This window comes from Sapajus apella, unplaced genomic scaffold (assembly GCF_009761245.1).
Source record: "Sapajus apella isolate SASKATOON/1434 unplaced genomic scaffold, GSC_monkey_1.0 scaffold102, whole genome shotgun sequence".
In the NCBI taxonomy this organism is placed as follows: Eukaryota; Metazoa; Chordata; class Mammalia; order Primates; family Cebidae; genus Sapajus; species Sapajus apella.
The window spans coordinates 7,435,859-7,455,440 of NW_022437042.1; the positions used below are offsets into that span (position 1 = coordinate 7,435,859).

General features: G+C 35.3%; 1 protein-coding gene and 1 pseudogene across 8 annotated transcripts in view; one reads left to right on the top strand and one right to left on the bottom strand.

Moving 5' to 3' along the window:
• The window catches only part of STAG2 (stromal antigen 2), a 133,993-nt gene that overhangs the window by 98,233 nt on the left and 16,178 nt on the right, over positions 1-19,582 (top strand). For all 7 annotated transcript variants that reach the window (XM_032258441.1, XM_032258444.1, XM_032258445.1 and 4 more), the window contains 11 exons: positions 657-768; positions 4,728-4,845; positions 5,280-5,383; positions 6,560-6,652; positions 6,770-6,859; positions 7,503-7,706; positions 9,531-9,601; positions 9,825-9,912; positions 10,007-10,087; positions 12,447-12,539; positions 15,035-15,209. In XM_032258441.1, coding sequence (XP_032114332.1) covers positions 657-768; positions 4,728-4,845; positions 5,280-5,383; positions 6,560-6,652; positions 6,770-6,859; positions 7,503-7,706; positions 9,531-9,601; positions 9,825-9,912; positions 10,007-10,087; positions 12,447-12,539; positions 15,035-15,209 — 1,229 coding nt within the window. The remainder of the gene's footprint in view (positions 1-656; positions 769-4,727; positions 4,846-5,279; positions 5,384-6,559; positions 6,653-6,769; positions 6,860-7,502; positions 7,707-9,530; positions 9,602-9,824; positions 9,913-10,006; positions 10,088-12,446; positions 12,540-15,034; positions 15,210-19,582) is intronic.
• Positions 2,157-3,259, bottom strand: LOC116536649 (annotated as a pseudogene). The gene has a single exon (XR_004262743.1). The product of XR_004262743.1 is annotated as a zinc finger CCHC-type and RNA-binding motif-containing protein 1 pseudogene (transcript).

Sequence of the window (19,582 nt, forward strand, 5' to 3'; positions counted from 1 at the left end):
CACAGAAAACACTCAAAGATTGTTATACAATGGATTTCAAAGAGACCATTTTGAGCTATATAGATTAAACTCTTCTTGTTCCTTTGATTTTATTAAAATCCCTGTTTGGGGTACAGCAATTACTAGAAAGAGTAGGTGGTATAAAACATTTACACTGCAGCTTTCTATTCATTGCTGTTTAGTATTAATTCTCTTGTTGTTTATGGGGAAAATGGCCATGCTATCCATAGTAAAAGGACAGTAAGTTGGGATAATTTTGCAAGAAGAAAAGAAGGAAAGTATGTGTTTAATTTTCAAGATGAATATGTATCATAGATTTTTTTAGCATAAATGGTGTAGCTTTGTCATTGTACTACTTTTATGAAAGTTGACAGTTATATAAAATACAATAAGATTTTTAAAAAGAAATAATTTATAACTCAGTACAATTAACTTGAGAAGTTAGTTTAAAAGGACTTAGAATTACCATCAAACATGAAATGGAAAGGGTTTATAGCAGTTACTTCTGTGGTATGCCAAAATGTTGGATGATATTGTACCTATCCAGTCCTCCTTTACTCCTTTGTTAGATCCTTAAATATGAAATCCACACAGTTAATTTTTTTTTATTAGGAAATACTTGTTGTTGTAAAAAAAATATTTTACTTTTTTCACAGGCTCTTCAGTCGTAGAGATCCAGAGGAGGATGGAATGATGAAAAGAAGAGGAAGACAAGGTCCAAATGCCAACCTTGTTAAGACATTGGTTTTTTTCTTTCTAGAAAGTGAGGTTAGTTGATAGTATTTATTTTATACTTAGGTTCAAAAAATTTTGGAAAAGGGGTTAAAATGAGGTACATTAAAAAGAAATATTGTGTGTAGCACAGTACATTGTGACTAGAATGGAGCTCTACCCACTCTACAGATTTTTAAAATATGCTTTCTAATTTTAGTAAGATGTTCAAACAGTAGGATTTATGTATAATGCTGAGAATATTAATTTTAGAGTTCAAAATCCTGATTGGCAGTTGAGCTACTCTGCTTACTATTTGTGTGACCTTAGGTTTAGCTACTTACTCTTTCTAAGCGTCAGTTTGCTAGTCAAAAGATGGGTAATCTGAAACAATCTGTAATCTGCATAAAACTTAACATAGACCTAGAACATTGTAAGATCTCAAATGTAGTACCTGCCATTTAAATTGTAGATGTGGACTTAAACTAGTCTCCCTAAAGTTGGAAACCTATCTGTTAGCCAGATATTGAGAGGACTCAAAATTTATTTTTGGTATTCGTGTTATATATTATTTAATTAGTGATCGGGCCTTTTAATTTTCTAGTTAGTTCTGTATTTGGGCCTATAATTGATTCTTTATTCTTCAGGATTTTCTACATTATGCAGTCAGTTCATTTGCAAATAAAGTTAATTTTCCTTTTCCTTTCCAACATTTTTTCCATTTTTTTTCCTTGCCTTATTGAATTGGCTAAGACTTTCAGTAGACCGTTGAGTAGGGCCAGTTGCGGTGGCTTACGCCTGTAATCCCACCGCTTTTGGAGGCTAAGGTGGGTGGATCACGTGAGGCCAGGAGTTTGAGAACAGCCTGGCCAACATGGGAAAAACCTCATCTCTAAAAAAAATACAAAAATTAGCCAGGCTTGGTGGTGCATGCCTGTAATCTCAGCTACTTAGGGGGCTGAGGCACAAGAATCCCTTGACCCCAGAAGGCAGAGGTTGCAGTGAGTCAGGGTCATGTTACTGCACTCCAGCCTGGGTGACGGAGCAAGATTCTGTCTCCAAAAAAAAAAAAAAAAAATTGAATAAAGTGGTGAGAGTAGACATTTTTGGATTGCTCCTGATCTTATGGGAAGAGTGTCCAATATTTCAACATTAATTACATTGTTAGCTATAGGTGTTTTATAGATATTTATAATCAGATTGAGGATGTTTCCTTTTATCCTTTCTTTGCTGAAAATTTCTAACATGAATGGAAATTGAATTATGTAAAAAGCTTCTGCATTCCTTGAGATGATTGTTTTATTTTTATCCTTTATTATGTTAATGCGTTGAGTTATGTTGAATGACTTTTTAAATGTTGAATCAACCTGCTTGTTCATGATGTTATTCTTTTTATATATTGCTGGATTCAGTTTGCAAATTTTTTATTTGATCTGATTGACTGATTTTTTTTTTTAAGGACAAAATTCTCTTGGAAAGTTTATTAACATAAGTAACAATAAATCATTCAACTTTTCTGTCTTCAGGAAGTTTTTAAGGATTGAATTTCAGAAGTCCTCATGTAAACAAATCAGATATGAATAAAGCCCTTATGATGAACTTTTCAAATAAATTTTTAAAATATCTTTTTTCTTAAGATGATAATAGTATTAACATGATAGTATTAACTTTTCTTATTTTTATTAAAATTAGCTCTTCAGGATTATTACTAACAAATCTTGATTTTTATTACTGTGCTAGGGTAAGATTTTAATCACTAAGTTCTTCCTCATCACTGAAATAGGTGCTTTTCTTTATCCTTGGGCACCTTGAATCATCTGATGTTGAGGGGCCTCCTGAACTGGGTTTCCATTGTTTTTGTTCTGCTTCAATTTTGGCTTGCTGGAATGCTATGGCCTGACTGAGGCTGTCAAGAGCAGGATCCTCCCCTTCATCTTCACTTTCTTCTACTTCCTCAATTTCTTCTTCTGGTTCAGGAGCTTTCTTTTTTTTCTTTTTTTCTTTCTTCTTTGGCGGCTCACATTCTCCAAGCATATTTTTCGGACAGGCATAACTTAAGTGTCCACTTTCCCCACATTCATAACACTTAGATTTATCAAAGTAGTTTCGCCTTCGGATGAACTCAGCTGCTCTTCCATTGTCAATAGCAATGCTTGCTTTTATCACTCTACCAAATAACTGTTTGTTGTTTATTGCCCTGGTACAGTTTTGTGCAGAGTCTTTATCCAAAAATAAAATAAATGCAACCCCTTTACTCTTCCTGGTATCTTTATCTTTCATTATGGTAACCTTTACAACTTTGCCATACTTGGAAAATATCTGGTACAAGTCATTGTTTGTCAGGGAAAAAGGCAAGTTGGATATATACACTGTGCTCTTACTTGGAGCCAATCCACCACTCATTTCTTTAGGTGGGACGGGCCTGGGAGACCAGAAGAGTGCGAGCCCTCGGCTCAGCTGGGGCTCAACCCCGACTCTTGGTAGCCACTCGCAGCGGCCTAGGCATCACGAGTCCTGGGAGGGGTCAAGCGCAGAAACCGACTGATTATTTTTTTAAGAGACAGTTTTGCTCTGTCAATCAGCGTGAAGTGCAATGGTGTAATCATATTTCATTGCAGTCTTGAACTTCTGGGCTCAATTTATCCTCTTGCCTCAGCCTCCCTAGTAGCTCCGACTACAACTGTGTGCCATCACACCCAGCTAGTTTATTTTATTAGATTTTTGTAGACAGTTGGGGGTCTTTCTGTGTCCCAGGCTGGTCTTCAACTCTTGGCCCCAAGTAATCCTCCCTCCTTGGCCTCCCAAAGTGCTGGGATCACAGGCATGAGTCATGGCACCTGGCCTAGTTTGCCAATTTTTGAGGACATTCCCTCTATGTTCATAAAGGACTTAGGTTTATATTTTTTATTACTTGTAATTTCTTTGACAGATTTTTGTATCATGATTATGATACCCCTCATCCCGCCAAATGAGTCAGGGAAACAGTAGGGTGTTCCCCGCTCCCTGGGATGAAGTCTCACTCTCTTGCCCAGGCTGGAGTGCAGTGGTGTGATCTCAGCTCACTGCCAACTGTGCCTTCCAAGTTCAAGAGATTTTCCTGCCTTAGCCTCCAGAGTAGCTGAGATTACAGGCGCGTGCCACCAAGCCTGGCTAATTTTTGTATTTTTAGTAAAGAAGTGGTTTCACCATGTTGGCCAGGCTGGTCTCGAACTCCTAACCTCAGGTGATCTGCCTGCCTCGGCCTCCCAAAGTGCTGGAATTACAGGGTGTGAGTCACCACACCCAGCCAACAGTAGGATCTTTTAAACTTCACATAATGAAGAGAATGTTCTGCTTATTTATATATTGAATTGACAGACATGCATTTTGTATTTTAATTAACCATTATCACTTCCATTCAGTTAAAATAAATTCTTAGCATACCTAAGAATTGAGAGTAGTTAACTGATGTAATATTAGGTCCAAATAAGCAGTAAGTATGCATATAATCTCTTTATAACGTACTTTCCAGAACTGGTGCAGTGGCTCATGCCTATAATCACAGCACTTTGGGAGACTGAGGTGGGTGGATCACCTGAGGTCAGGAGTTTGAGACCAGCCTGGCCAACATGGTGAAACCTCATTTCTACTAAAAATACATAAATTAGCTGGGCATGGTGGTGCATGCCTGTAGTCCCAGCTACTTGGGAGGCCAAGGCAGGAGAATCACTTGAATCTGGAAGGCGGAGGTTGCAGTGAACCGAGATTGCACCCATTTCATAACAGCCGGGGTGACAGAGCAAGACTCTGCCTTAATGTTTTAATTATTATTAAAAATGTTTAATGATGCTACCTAACAAGTCTTTCTTAGAGCGAGCAAACTAAGGCTGTTTCTTCTCTGTCCTTTCATCTGTTTGACATCAAAAAATAGATAGCTGTTTTAGAGTTTGTATGTGGTGCCAATAAAGCTTCCATTCTTTTGAGTTAAGGCTAGTATGCTCTTTGTCTAAGACCATATTGCTCTTTTCAAATTTTAGTTACATGAGCACGCAGCATACCTTGTGGATAGCATGTGGGATTGTGCAACTGAGCTGCTCAAAGACTGGGAATGTATGAATAGCTTGTTGCTGGAAGAGCCACTTAGTGGAGAGGAAGGTAAGGATGTTTAATTAAGATATTTTTGTTTAGACAGTTTTGTAAGTAGCTTTTTACTGATTTCATTTGTTTATCCTTTTAATTTTAAGATAATTTGATAGAAAATCTGACTTTGTGCATAGTTTTATTTTCGTATACATAAATATTATGCTATGTAAAAAGATGTAATTGCTGTCAACATGCTTTATTTTTTTGTATCTGAGTTCTTACTTTCTTTACCCAAATGTATGGATCTGTGGTGGATAGATTTGGAATGCTGAGGGATTTAGGAAGGTTATCTTTTCTGTGATGTAGTAATGGGATTTTCTTTAGTACCTTAGGTCAGATTCTGTTTACAGGCAGAAGAAACTGTTATGTAATAATTACAAGTGCCATATAGAGAGAAGAAATAGGCTGTTTCTTTCTGACTTTTTTTTTTTTTTTTTTTTTTTTAGCACTAACAGATAGGCAAGAGAGTGCTCTGATTGAAATAATGCTTTGTACTATTAGACAAGCAGCTGAATGTCATCCTCCCGTGGGAAGAGGGACAGGAAAAAGGGTATGCCAATCAATGTATTTTCAGTATTCTAAACTCTATTTCTCCTTTTTCAGTATCTTTTTAAATATTTCATTTTAACCATGAAACAACATTCTAAAATTTTATTTTTCAGAAGACCTTTGCTTATAAATGTGTTAGAAGTAAATTTTAAAGCATTAACTATTTGAGAAATTTGAGTTCTTTATAGATACTTCTTTAGTTACTGCAAGAGATACGATTAACAGTCCTTGCCTTCATGACTGAATGTAGTGTGCACCATTTGGAATGGTGCAGTTATGTGTTTTATTTATAGATTTGCTATCATTTTCTTCTAAAATAAAATTAGAAATAAAAGTGGAGCTAATTTTTTATTAAAACAGGGAAATTTTAATGCATTATTATAAAGTTTACATGAATTTGCATTTTGTATCAACAACAGGCTTTTTCAAACTTTTGACTGTAACGCACAAAAATACATTTTTATATTGTGATCTATTACACATGAATATATTTGTGTTTGTATATAACTGAAACAAAATTTTATTGAAGACACTGAATGTGATGCTTTCTATATTTTCTGTTTCTGTTTTTAAAAAATTTCTGTTTCTTGTTAATTGCTGATAGCAATTTAGTGTTTTGAATTTGTAACTTACGTGTCATGTACCACAGTCTAGAGTAAGCAGAAATGCTGATCGATTCCTATATATATATATATATATATATATATATATATATATTTTTTTTTTTTTTTAAGACGGGTTTTCACCATGTTGGTCAGGCTGTTCTTGAACTCCCAACCTCAGGTGATCCGCCCGCCTTGGCCTCCAAAGTGCTTGGATTACAGGCGTGAGCCACCATACCTGGCCTCAATTCTAGTATTTTATATATAAGCTCCTAAGCTATATTTTCTATTTTTAACTGATTGTCCTATCATCCAAACATAGAATTGGTTAGTCTTATTGGATATTGATTTTCCCTCTAGGACTATCCAAATTTTTTTTGTTATTTCAGATGGCTTTGTGTTTTTATCATATGTAGTTACTCTCTTTTGTGTTACTTTTAGGGATAATGTTTTATAGTGAAATTTTTGTGTCCATCTTTTAAAGTTTTAGTAATCATTTCGTATGTTTTAACTAAAACTTGAACATTTAACAGTTAGTGGGCTTAATAAATATAAAAGTCTTTGTGCTACTTTAGGTGCTTACAGCAAAGGAGAAGAAGACCCAGTTGGATGACAGGACGAAGATCACTGAGCTTTTTGCTGTGGCCCTTCCTCAGTTATTAGCAAAAGTAAGTTTGTGTCAATATCATAGTGTTACTAAAGAAATCACAGTTTTTTTCTAAGTGACTCTCAGAATATTATAATGCTTATTGTGATCTTTTCAACATGATCTTTCTATTTCACAGTACTCTGTAGATGCAGAAAAGGTGACTAACTTGTTGCAGTTGCCTCAGTACTTTGATTTGGAAATATATACCACTGGACGATTAGAAAAGGTAAGATTATTTTGTGTAAAAAAAGAAAAAAACCTTAAAAATTGTTTAGCTCATTTCATCATAGAGTTTGTATTTCTTAAAATTTGTTTCTGGAACATATTTTAAGAAAGGAAACCTATAGCTTAGGTCTTCCGTATTTTAGATTAGTTTGACTTAAAGAATGGTGGTAATGATGCTTCCCTTTGCTTCATACCCACAACTGTACCTTCATTCTTAGCTATTATGTTACTATATCACTGACCACTTATGGAGACTGGGGGTGGATAACTAGATAATAACAATTAGATGAGATTGGGTGCATTCAGGGTGGTATGGCCATAGATGATAATAACAATTATAAGACAGGATCAGCTAATATTTATTGAACACTTTTGCTATGTTCTATGAATTATTGTAAGCTCTTTATATAAACATTCTCACCACAGCCCTGTGAGGTAGATAATATTACTTCCCTTAAAGTTGAGGAATAAGTATGGCTGGATCAGTATATTTATTTATGATTAGAAAAGTGCCTTAAAATGTATGCCCCGTGTTACAGAGTTACTGTATTTGAAAAATTTCTCCCTGGTGATACGGTGATGTAGTCACTTTATACCTATCGTATATACCTTAGTTTTAATGAAAAAATGTTATTATTTTGCAGCATTTGGATGCCTTATTGCGACAGATCCGGAATATTGTAGAGAAGCACACAGATACAGATGTTTTGGAAGCATGTTCTAAAACTTACCATGCACTCTGTAATGAAGAGTTCACAATCTTCAACAGAGTAGATATTTCAAGAAGTCAACTGATAGATGAATTGGCGGATAAATTTAACCGGCTTCTTGAAGATTTTCTGCAAGAGGTATATATTATAAGTATTACAAGTATTTTGTCAGTTGAGATCCTCCATTTCAGTAAGCTACTTAGTCGCCCAAGTGTTAGTCCTAGTGATAGTCTTTAGCAGTGTTTTGAAACGATGTTCAGGCTTTTCATTCTGTGACTCATTGGGCTACTCCTCCACCAAAATAGGAAAGTGGTAAGAATCTGTGACTTAGATAAGGGGAAAGCAAAATTAACATCTTTTTTGTTTTGAGAAATGATCTGGACAGTTAGTTACCTGGTGTTCATTGAACCAGGGCTGTTAAGAAATAGGGCGTTACTGGAACAGAAAAGGAGAGCTAGATTTAGAGTAGGTAGCCTGAAAAAGTAGAGTATTTCTCAGTGTTTTGGCAGTGTAGGTTAGGGAAGGACATTACGTATTTTGTTTGTTTGTTTGTTCGAGGCGGAGTCTTGCTCTGTTGCCCAGCCTGGAATGCAGTGGTGCCATCTCAGCTCACTGTAGCCCCTGCCTCTCAGGTTCACACTATTCTCCTGCCTCAGTCTCCCAGGTAGCTGGGACTATAGGCATGCGCCACTGTAATGGGCTAATTATTGTGTTTTTAGTAGACAGGGTTTTGCCATGTTGGCTAGACTGGTCTTGAATTCCTGACCCCAGGTGATCCACGTGCCTTGGGCTCCCACAGTGCTGGATTACAGGGGTGAGCCACTGTGCCTGGCCTGGTTTTTGATATTATAAAACTTTAATAAATTACTGTTATAGCCACTGCTACTTTTGGAGTGTCCTGTGTTCTCTTGTATTTCCAAAGAGGCTTAGTGCATAGCACTTAAATGCACTTGTATTTTTATTGTGATTGTTATTTTTTCCAGAAATATATATTTACATTAAATTTTTTTGAATAAAATAAAAATTCATAATTGTCAAATTAATGCCATTAACCTTTTAAACATCAGTTTTATTGTTAATGCTGTAAAATCATATAGACTTTGTAATTTCTAGTTTTCTTGTTTTATTAATTACTCATTTAACTTTTATTTAGTGTATATCATTATTCCTGCCTTATTAAGTTTTACTAATTGGAGGTTTGTGCAAATATGTTGATGTACGATTATTACATTCTCAGTTAAAAATTTTAATGGCTCTACTTATGGCTGAATATGATTGTGATTAGGACAAAATAATTTAAAATCAAGCAATGGTTAATTAAATTTAATTACTTTGTAGAAGAATTACAGTTTAAAAACAAGTGCTTTTTTGAGAGAACTAGAGTTCAACACAGTAGAGTCAATAGTGTGTAAGCAATTTAGTTTCCTGGAGTAAGACTGGTAAAAGTTTTCAAAACTTAAGTTATCCTAAGTTGAAAAGTATATTAACAGATGTTGCTAACCAACTAGGACCAGCATATATAGTCATTATTCAGAGGTTTTTCCCTATTTATTTGTTATTAGTGTCATATATCTTTATGATGATATATGTTTAAGGTACTTAGGTTTTGTCCTTTAGGTATTGTCTTTCTGATCTTGCCATTTAAGTATTTTATTGTCCTAGGGCATTTATTTCTGTGAAAAAATAGGTGCCTTTATAGTTTTGTGTCAAGTTTACTTAAAAGAAAAAGAAGAATATCATTTTCATTTTTTCTCTTGGTTATATTGTTCCTGTGATAACAAACTTGTGTTAACTCATTACCCCAGTTATATTGCCTTAAATTTCGCCAGATCTAGGTATTGAATGACAAGGTCATTTGTGGGTTTTGTTGTGTTAGTCTTTATTTTTCAAGGTAATAGTAACATTTTGATAGCCTAGAATTTTTCACTTTAATGGTTCTTAATGTGTAATTAATATTCATAGGGTGAAGAACCTGATGAAGATGATGCATATCAGGTATTGTCAACATTGAAGAGGATTACTGCTTTTCATAAGTAAGTTGACTTTTGAAGTTTTTGTTTTCTTAAAACTGTAGAAATGAACTTGCATGTTTTATGGGTTATAATGTTAATTTCTAAGCTAATTTGTTGTTGTTGTTGTAGGGGCATTTTTAAGTTTACTGTATTTACTGCATTCCGTTAATACTCAAGTCCAAAACAGTTGTCGTTAGGCTTAGCTGTTTAATAAAACTTAACGGTTTTTTTTTTCCTTTTATAGTGCCCATGACCTTTCAAAGTGGGATTTATTTGCTTGTAATTACAAACTCTTGAAAACTGGAATTGAAAATGGAGACATGCCTGAGCAGGTTTTTATTTATTTATTATTTATACATTTAACTTTGAAAAGTGAAGTCTTGTGACTTTTAAATTTTAACTATATCAATTTGATTCTTTTTACAGATTGTTATTCACGCACTGCAGTGTACTCACTATGTAATCCTTTGGCAACTTGCTAAGATAACTGAAAGCAGCTCTACAAAGGTTTGTGGTAGTTCAGTAGTGTTTTTATGTGACTAAATGTCATTTAACAGTTTTCAGCAAACTTACATATTTAATGAGATCCATTATTTCAGTGAAATGTTGCTTAATTAAAAATTGTTCACATTTTAAGGTGGCATGATCTGTGGTTTTCTGTATTCTCAAAGTTGGTGACCAAGAGCCTTTGAAACAGATATAAGTATTAGATTGCATAAATTGAAGATAATAAACCAACTGCCTCTAGATCTTCTTATGCCCTGGTATTGTTTTGGGATCACCTTATTCATATTCAGGATCTCTCTAGTGATATTTCAAATTCGTGATCAATCATTTTCTGATTGAATATTTGATGTGCCAGTGCCAGCTAATTGTACATATAGAGCTTTTAAAGCCTTACCCATAATGGTAATCCTTAGTGTGTTTAGTAATTGAACTAAACAGCACTACCTTTTCCATTTGTAAATTGGAAGCTTAAACATTGTATTTGTAATACTGGATATTGCCTTAAATATTGTTTGGGCTCATTTTTAAAAAATATCCAGCAGTTTCTGAGAGTTTTGCAGTTTGTTGTCTGTAGACGTTTTCTTCAAAAAGGAATCCTCTTGATAATAAGTTTGTGTTGCCTAAACCCACAGATTAATGTTAAATGCGTAGAATTTCTCTGGGCTTTTAAGATGCTATTAACATCCACAAATGGATTTTTCCTCTTGAAAAATCAGTATAGTGTTGTTAACATTATGCACTTTTTTTTTTTTTTTTTTTTTTTCCCTTTGAGGCAGAGTCTTGCTCTGCCATCCAGGCTGGAGTGTGATGGTGCGGTCTTGGTTCAGTGCAACTTCTGACTCCTGGGCTCAAGCATTTCTTGTGCCTCAGCCCCCTGAGTAGCTGGGACTGCAGTCATGCACCTCCAAACCCACTAATTTTTGCATTTTTAGTAGAGATAGGTTTCACCATGTTGGCCAGGCTTGTCTTGAACTCCTGGCCTCAACTGAACCGCCCACTTTGGCCTTCCAAAGTGCTGGGATTATAAGCATGAGCCACTGTGCCCCGCCCATTGTGTACTTTTTATCAAACACTTAGGAAAAAGTTTATTTAAGTAAATGTTAAACTTATAGTAGGAACGGTGACTATATTAGCATGTATGTTGCTTATCTATGCTGAAAGCTAAAAAACTGGAAAAAAAAGGCCGTATTTTTAGTAGAGGAAAGTGGTGAATAGAACGTTATTTGTGGTACGCCGGGTGCAGTGACTGACGCCTGTAATCCCAGCACTTTGGGAGGCTGAGGAGGGTTGCTCACCTGAGGTCAGGAGTTTGAGACCAGCCTGGCCAACATGGTGAAACCTTGTCTCCACTAAAGATACAAAAGCTAGCTGGGTGTGGTGGCAGCACCTGTAATCTCAGCTACTCAGGATGTTGAGGCAGGAGAATTACTGCCTCAACCTGGCAGGCAGAGGTTGCAATGAACCGAAACCATGCCACTGCACTTCAGTGTGGGTGACAGAACAAGACTCCATCTCAAAAAAGAAGAAAATTCAAAAGTTAGAGACATTTTAACATTTCGAGTAATACCACAAAATAGATGTTTTCCATTCTGAGTTTTTATAAAGTACAGCCAGTATCTTTCTAACAAGAAATGGAAGATGCTGTTTCTTTTTTATTATTTTCTTCCATTTATGGGTTGACCACCCTTCAAATGATGTGAGCCTGGAGCATAAATCTTTGTTAGCATACTGTGCTAATGGCTTTATTAAAGATTGCCATATCGATCATATAAGTTTTCTCATCCTCTTAATATACTAAAGTCTTAGGATATTATCTATTAATATACCTCATTCTTCTTTTTCTTTTTTTTTTTTTTTTGAGACAGAGTCTTGCTCTGTTGCCAGGTGCCAGGCTGGAGTGCAGTGGCGCAATCTCTGCTCACTGCAACCTCCGTCTCCCAGGTTCAAGCAATTCTCCTGCCTCAGCCTCCCGAGTAGCTGGGACCACAGGTGCGCGCCACCACGCCCAGCTAATTTTTTGTATTTTTTAGTAGAGTTGGGGTTTCACCATGGTCTCCATCTCTTGACTTTGTGATCTGCGCGCCTTGGCCTCCCAAAGTGCTGGGATTACAGGCGTGAGCCACCGTGCCCAGCCCTTGTATTTTTAAGGTTGCAATTTGGTGAGATTTATAAGACAAATTGTTTCGTTTTCTTTGTTTTTGTTTCTTTTAAATTATAAAGAAGAAATTTAAATCAAATGTACAAGTAGAGTTAATAAAGCTATATATATGATAATGTTTTATGTAATTGAAAACATTTTAAAGAAATACTAAATTGTTTATACAATATTTTTTAAAAGTTCATGTTAAATTTTTTCAAGGAGGACTTGCTGCGTTTAAAGAAACAAATGAGAGTATTTTGTCAGATATGTCAACATTACCTGACCAACGTGAATACTACTGTTAAGGAACAGGTTAGTAATTACTATAGGTGATAATCTTTTTGTAAGCAATCTTTATAAAATCTGAACTAATATAGATAGTTTAAATAATACTAAGGTTGAGCAAAGCATAAATGTCTTTTATCTGCCTATGTATGCCTACTAAGAAAATAGGTTAATATGCTGGACTCGTGCATAAAAATTGATTAATTTCATACAGAGTTTATAATTGCATTATAGATTACCCTTATATTATAGCTATTTTATGTTGTTGTTTATGACATATACGGTATGTCATATAAATTATAGGTGTATGAAATCACAAAAGTCATTCCTGAAAGCAACTAATATACCAAGTTTGCTCCAGGGTGGAAAGTCCATAAGGTTTTGTTATCTCTGAGAATATCAGATGTTGGCATTCTCGCCCATCTTGATCTTCCTGTGGACCTTGTCTGAAATAAACATTTATAATCACTTTCCTGTCTTCCCTGTGTTACCTTCCCAACCATATGCCTTCATGCTTCCATTACTTCCAACCTTTTCAAATCTGGAAATAGACTGTTACTGGTTTGATCCTAGAACTAACATCATGTTCAGTTCTAATTCCCTAACTGAGAGGATTAAGCTTCATTGGAAACATGCTTTTAAAATGCTTTTATGGGAGGATGTTTTTGCAAGCATTTCATAAGAACTATTAATGTGGTATAATCAAAATAATTATGGTGATTTCAAAGTTTACAACCATTTCATACAGCTTAACCTTTGTTTCTTGAGGTAGAATCTCAATAGTCAACCTGACTCTGATTTTTGGACGCTGTGGTATGTTAGGTATATTTATTTTAGGTCAGTGTTATTCAAATATACCAACCCTTTTGTTTGGCACTTGTCTTTATTTAATTTAAAAATATCAAAGCTAATTTTAATAAAACATACTTGGATTTTTGTATTTTAAAATGTTCATTCAATGCCCAGCTGTTAGCCTCTTTTTTTCTTCTTTCCAGCTCTCTCTTGTCCCTACCATACATATATGCTTGGTCATACATGAATTAGAAGGTATTCAATGGGCAAGATGCAGTTACTGCATTTTGCCTTTTTTTCCCCAAAAATATGAAGTATATTGCCATAACTATTACATTGCTGAATTCTCTCCAATTTTACATGTGTAGTTTTGAACTATGGCAATAAAGGGTGTGGTACTTTAATTTTCATCTCTGTAATTCAGACGAAAGGAACAAGATTGCTGATGGTATTAAATTGAGTTTACATTTAAACTCTTGGAATAGGATTTTAATGACATGCACGGATCCAAACCTCATGCATGAAATATTACTTTATATTTGCATGTGACACCAAGATATTCAGCATAATATTCCCTATTTTTATAGTATTAGCACATAATCCTTGTGGGTTATCCTGTGTAACCTCTTATATAATCCCTTGTTCAGGTCATAGAGATTAATTATTTGGTTATTAAATAGCTTGTGTGCCCAGTCTTCCCAGCAGCTTCCCAGAATATTTCCTGGCCAGCTCACTTGCTTTCCCAGTTTAGCTAATTAGTAAATATCATCATACTTAATAATTTATATCCTTACTCTTTATGTTGCAAGTTTTTGTAAACTGAAATATGCTAATAGGTATAAATTACTATTATAGCAGTTAGGAGAAGAGACGGAAGGAAGGAGTAAAAACGTAAAGAGAAAAAGTAAATATGGTTAGTTCCAAAATGGAAAAACTGTTAATAAGATCTGCTTTGTGCTCTGTATTATATTGTCTTTCCAGGAATGGTCTTCCTTTAAATGTATTTTCTGATTTACTTTAACCCTAAAATTCTGTTTTCATTACCGCTTACCAGCAAATAATTAACTAGTCTGTGACTCCATTTAAGACCCATGACAGAGTTTTTGTTAAGCTCCTTAAGATACAATTTCAGCCTTATGTTTATTGTAATACATTCAGATTTACCTGATAAATAGCAAGCAGCCCCATATCTGCTTATGTTTTCTCTTACTTAATCAGTACTTGTGTGAACAATGAGAGTGCTTAATAAGCACCATAGATTTTGTGATCTCTATTCTAATACTTCTTTAATGTTTTTTCTCCTGTAGAATGAGGATTGGTTTATATATTATTTCATATTTGAGAATGAATACCTTGGGGCATTGCAATATAGTGCAAAATAGGGGATTTGGTGTTAGAAAACCTAAGTTTGAGTTGTGACCCTGCACGTTTTGGCAGTGTGTAGCATATTGTCAAGTCACTTAACGTTACTGAAAATTAAAAAAAAAATGTGAAATTACTTTGCATTTAGTAAACCATTATACAATTATAAGGAGTCATTGTTACAGAAATTATACTTCTCAGCTTTAGAATCTTAGGAAAATACTAAACATCGATTTCTCTTAAAGATTTTTAAATATAGAGAATTGGATTCTGTTTCTGTGTTAAATAAGTAAATCATGTGGCAGTTAGTGAGAAACCTTGAATTATAGCATGCTTTCCTCTTTTTTTTTTTTTTTTTTTTTAAATAGGCCTTCACTATTCTGTGTGATATTTTGATGATCTTCAGCCATCAGATTATGTCAGGAGGGCGTGACATGTTAGAGCCATTAGTTTATACCCCTGATTCTTCATTGCAGTCTGAGTTGCTCAGCTTTATTTTGGATCATGTCTTCATTGAACAGGATGATGATAATAATAGTGCAGGTAATTTTGCCATCTTTTTATTAAATCTGTGTGTCCATCATAAACTCAAACTTAAGTAACAATGATGTACATTGCTGTGCACCAGTATATTTTATCCTTAAAAACGTGAAACACAGGTATATATTCCAGCACATCTATGTTCATTTTTTGTATTATTGTAAAGAAAATGCGATGTTGCAGAGGACAGGCTTTTAAGTCAGGTCTCTGCTTCTCACTAGCCCTGAGCCTGCTTTCTTATTTCTAAATACCTCATAAGACTGTTAAAAATTGAGCCAAATGACTAGTACAGTGCCTGGACATATAGTAGGTACTCAATAAAATTTACTCCCTCTTGCTCTTATTCATTGGTAATACCTATATTCAGATAATTTGAGAAGAATGAAGTATTTAAGTGACCTTTTGTTGTGTACTTGTATACCATAGGTTTTTTATTTTGGGAATATTAATGTGATTTCTGAATGTTAGAAAAATGTTTGAAACTGCTCTGTAAAAGTCTGGGGAAGTACAGAATATTCACAAGAAAAGCAAACCAGCCTCACCTAGTAAATTATTCTTTACACTCTGTCTACATACCCTAACTGCCTTACTTGAGCATGAAGTCATGGAAAACAAGTGATATTTGGTTGCTTTTTTCTGGGTTTATTTTTAGTTTGAAGGTATATTTTTGTTTTATTTTTCGTTTTTAGAAACAGGGTCTCACTCTGTTGCCCAGCCTAGAGTACAGTGGCATAATCATAGCTCACTGCACCCTCAACCCCCTGACCAAAGTAATCCTCCAGCCTTAGCCTCCTGAGTAGCTAGGACTACAGGTGGTACGCCACCACTTTTGGCTAATTTTTTGTAGACATGAGGTCTTGATATGTTGCCAAGGCTGGTCTTGAACTCCTGGCCTCAAGTGATCCTCCTGCCTCGCCTTCCTAAGTGTGAAGCTATACTTAAAGGAAAATAGACCGTCAACATGTATATGTCCATACTGATGTATCACTGCATGTGAAGATGTAAATAAACATATAATTCTGTACGTGGCCTGTAGGTTATTTTTAGGAATAAAGAGCTTTGTGCTCATATACTAACAACTTAACCCTGAATACAAATGAGAAACCCAGAGTAGCCAAAACAGTTGTCAGAATCCATGTTGTGAAGTTTATATACTTCAATTTTTCGTATGTCACTCAAAACTATTGGCTTAGTTGTGCTTTTATTCCTAACATTGATTTGCAAACATTTATTGGTCAGTCAGGCAGTTTACTAGAATGGTATGGATATGAAAAGATGACACAAGGTCTCATCCTTCAAAAATTAAATTCAGGTTGAAAAGAACCAAGTAAGTATAGTGCAGTTTTTTTTTTTTTTTTTGAGACAGAGTCTCACTCTGCCACCCAGGCTGGAGTAGTGCAGTGGCACAGTCTTAGCTCACTGCGGCCTCTGCCTCCCAGGTTCAAGCGATTCTCCTGCCTTAGCCTACCCAGCCCCTGGGATTACAGGCACCCACCACCACGCCTGGCTAATTTTTCTTTTTTTTTTTTTTTTTTCTTGTTTTAAGTAGAGGCAGGGTTTTACCATGTTGGCCAGGCTGGTCTCAAACTTCTGACATCAGGTGATCCACCCGCCTTGGCCTCCCAAAGTACTGGGATTATAGGCGTGAGCCACCAACTCCTGGACTATAGTGCAATTTTTAATAAGTAATGGAGACATGTACAAAGTGTTGTGGGCATGTAGAGTAAATTCTCACTGATCTGCAGGTATTGAAGCATCTTTCGAGAGGCTAACATCTGAAATTAATCCAAAAAAATGAATAGGACTTTGCAAAACTTCTTTTTTAAACTTCTAAAGCTCTATGAGAAAGCACAGTTGCATTCTGAAACCTGATACAAAATAAGTTTTGGTACATAACGCTTTTGTTAATTTGGGGCTGCCTCAGCTTCATTTAGTTCATGGGAAATTGAATTAGAGTAAGCTTGCCAAAACTCTTGAGTTTTCTGGGAGCTTCCTAGAATTACCCACAGCATCTTATCTCCTTGGACTCTGTGTGTGTGTGTGTGTGTGTGTGTGTGTGTGTCACTGTGTCACCCAGGCTGAAGTGCTTGGACTGTATATGTGTGTGTCAGAGTCTCACTGTGTCACCCAGGCTGAAGTGCTTGGACTGTATATGTGTGTGTCAGAGTCTCACTGTGTCACCCAGGCTGGAGTGCAGTGTTGTGGACTCCATATAGCTCATTGCAGCCTAGATCTCCCAGGTACAAATGATTCTCCCACCTCAGCCTCTGGAGTAGCTGGGACTTAAGTGTGTGTCACTCCGCGTGGCTAATTTATTTGATTTTTTAGTAGAGATGAGGTCTCGCTATGTTGCGCAGGCTGGTTTTGAACTCCTGGACTTAAGCAATCCTCTCATCTTGACCTCTCAAGGTGCTGAGGTTACAGATGTGAGCTACTACGCCCGACATTATTTTCACTTTTAACATGAAGTGCATTCTAGTTCAATGGAAGAGTATAAAATACAACAGATTTGTACATAGCCATTCCATTTAGCTTTATTTGTTTTAGGTTTTTTAAAGAAATAAAAGCACAGTTATAATAGAAGCCCTCATTTGTATTCCTCCCTTATCCTGTTATCCTCCCCTTTCCTCTAGAGATAACTGCTACCCCAAATTTGTTGTTTGTCACACCTTTGCATTTTAATTTTATTTTACTAAGAATTTGTATGTGTTAACAATATATAGTTCATTTTTCCTTGCTAACTTCCATGTAAATGGTATTATGTTCAACCTTTTGCAATTTTCTTTTTTTCTTGTCTTCTTTTTAAAATATGAAATGAGATCTTGCTATATTGCCCTGGCTGGCCTCAAACTCCTGGGCTCAAGCAGTATTCCTGCCTCAGACTCCTGCCTCAGACTCCTGCCTCAGTCTCCTGAATATCTGGGATTATAGGCACACACTACTGCACCCAGTGCAATTTTATTTTTTGAATTTACATTCTTGAGACTTTTCAAAATGTTGACATGTGGTTACAATTCACTCATTCTAGCTGCTGAATATTACATGATACAAGATAACCACAGTTTATCCATTTCCTTATTTTTAGACATTTAGGCTATTTCTACTTTTCCCTCAATTAAAATAGTGTTACAACAAATATTTCAATGTTTAGTTCCTTGAACACATACACAGTTGCTTTTCTAGTGAATACATGAGTGGAATTGCTAGATTATACAGTGTGTGTGCATCTTAAACTTAATTATATGTTGCCAAAGTGGTTGTATTGTTTTACCCTCTTTCCAGCAGCATGTGATAGTTTCCATTGTTACTCATCCTCACCTAACACCTGGTATTGTAGACTCTTGGATATTGGATTTGTTAGCCCACATCAGATTGTAAAGGGAGAGTAAAATAGGGAATGCTTCTAGAGGCATTTATTGACAATATATTATAATAATGGCAGTTGACACTTGTGAAAAGCCCAGTATGATAGGTACTTCTCTACATTCCTTAACACCCACAAGAGAAAAAGTTGGCTAATTCTTGCAAGCAGTTACTGGAGAAAAATAAAAATCAGGGTTTAAAACTCTTAATATCATAGGATAGTTTTAGTCTTTAGAGGGAAAGTATCTGCCATTGGAAACAATGTTATGTATAAATTGTTTATTATAGTGACAGAATTATTAAGAAAAGTTTACTTTATATATTGTGTAATGATATGTCTTAGGTTTCTAAGCAAATAGTGTTGTATCTTGGGACATACATTTGAGATACAACTTTTTCTGATGGTCTGTCTTAAATTCTTATTCTTAAAATTTGATTTTAGTTTACTAGAAGTTATCAAAGATTACAAGAGACAGGATGAAAATTAATTAAAGAACATTCTTACTATACATAAAATAGTTTTTAATATTGGGAACCTTATATTGGAGCTGATAGGCTATGCATAGACTGTTCACCAGATGAATTATAAGTGATGAATAAACATAAAGAATTTTAACTTTGCTTAACTTGGGATAGTGGTTTTTTACAAGTCATTTCATTTGTAAAATCTGTCCAGAGGAAAAAATTTTTACATAGCTTTTTTTTTTTAATATAAAAGGCTTAATCACAGTTTTATTTACAGTATTCAATAAGTAAAAACAATTCTTTGGCATTGCTTGGAGGCTGCAATGGGGCTTCCCTGACTACAGATTTGGAAATAAGTTTGTCTTCTTGAGAATTAAATGTCAAGATTTCACATGATGGATCAGAGTAGAAATGTGCAAGATTAGCTTAAAAAGACAGAATGGTTCCTGGGACCTGTCAAGCTGAATATATTTAATGTGTACAAAGGAGGACAGTTATAGCCAGATTTTGGTGTTTCAGGTAAGGTGGGATCATCCTTGGAAGTGTGA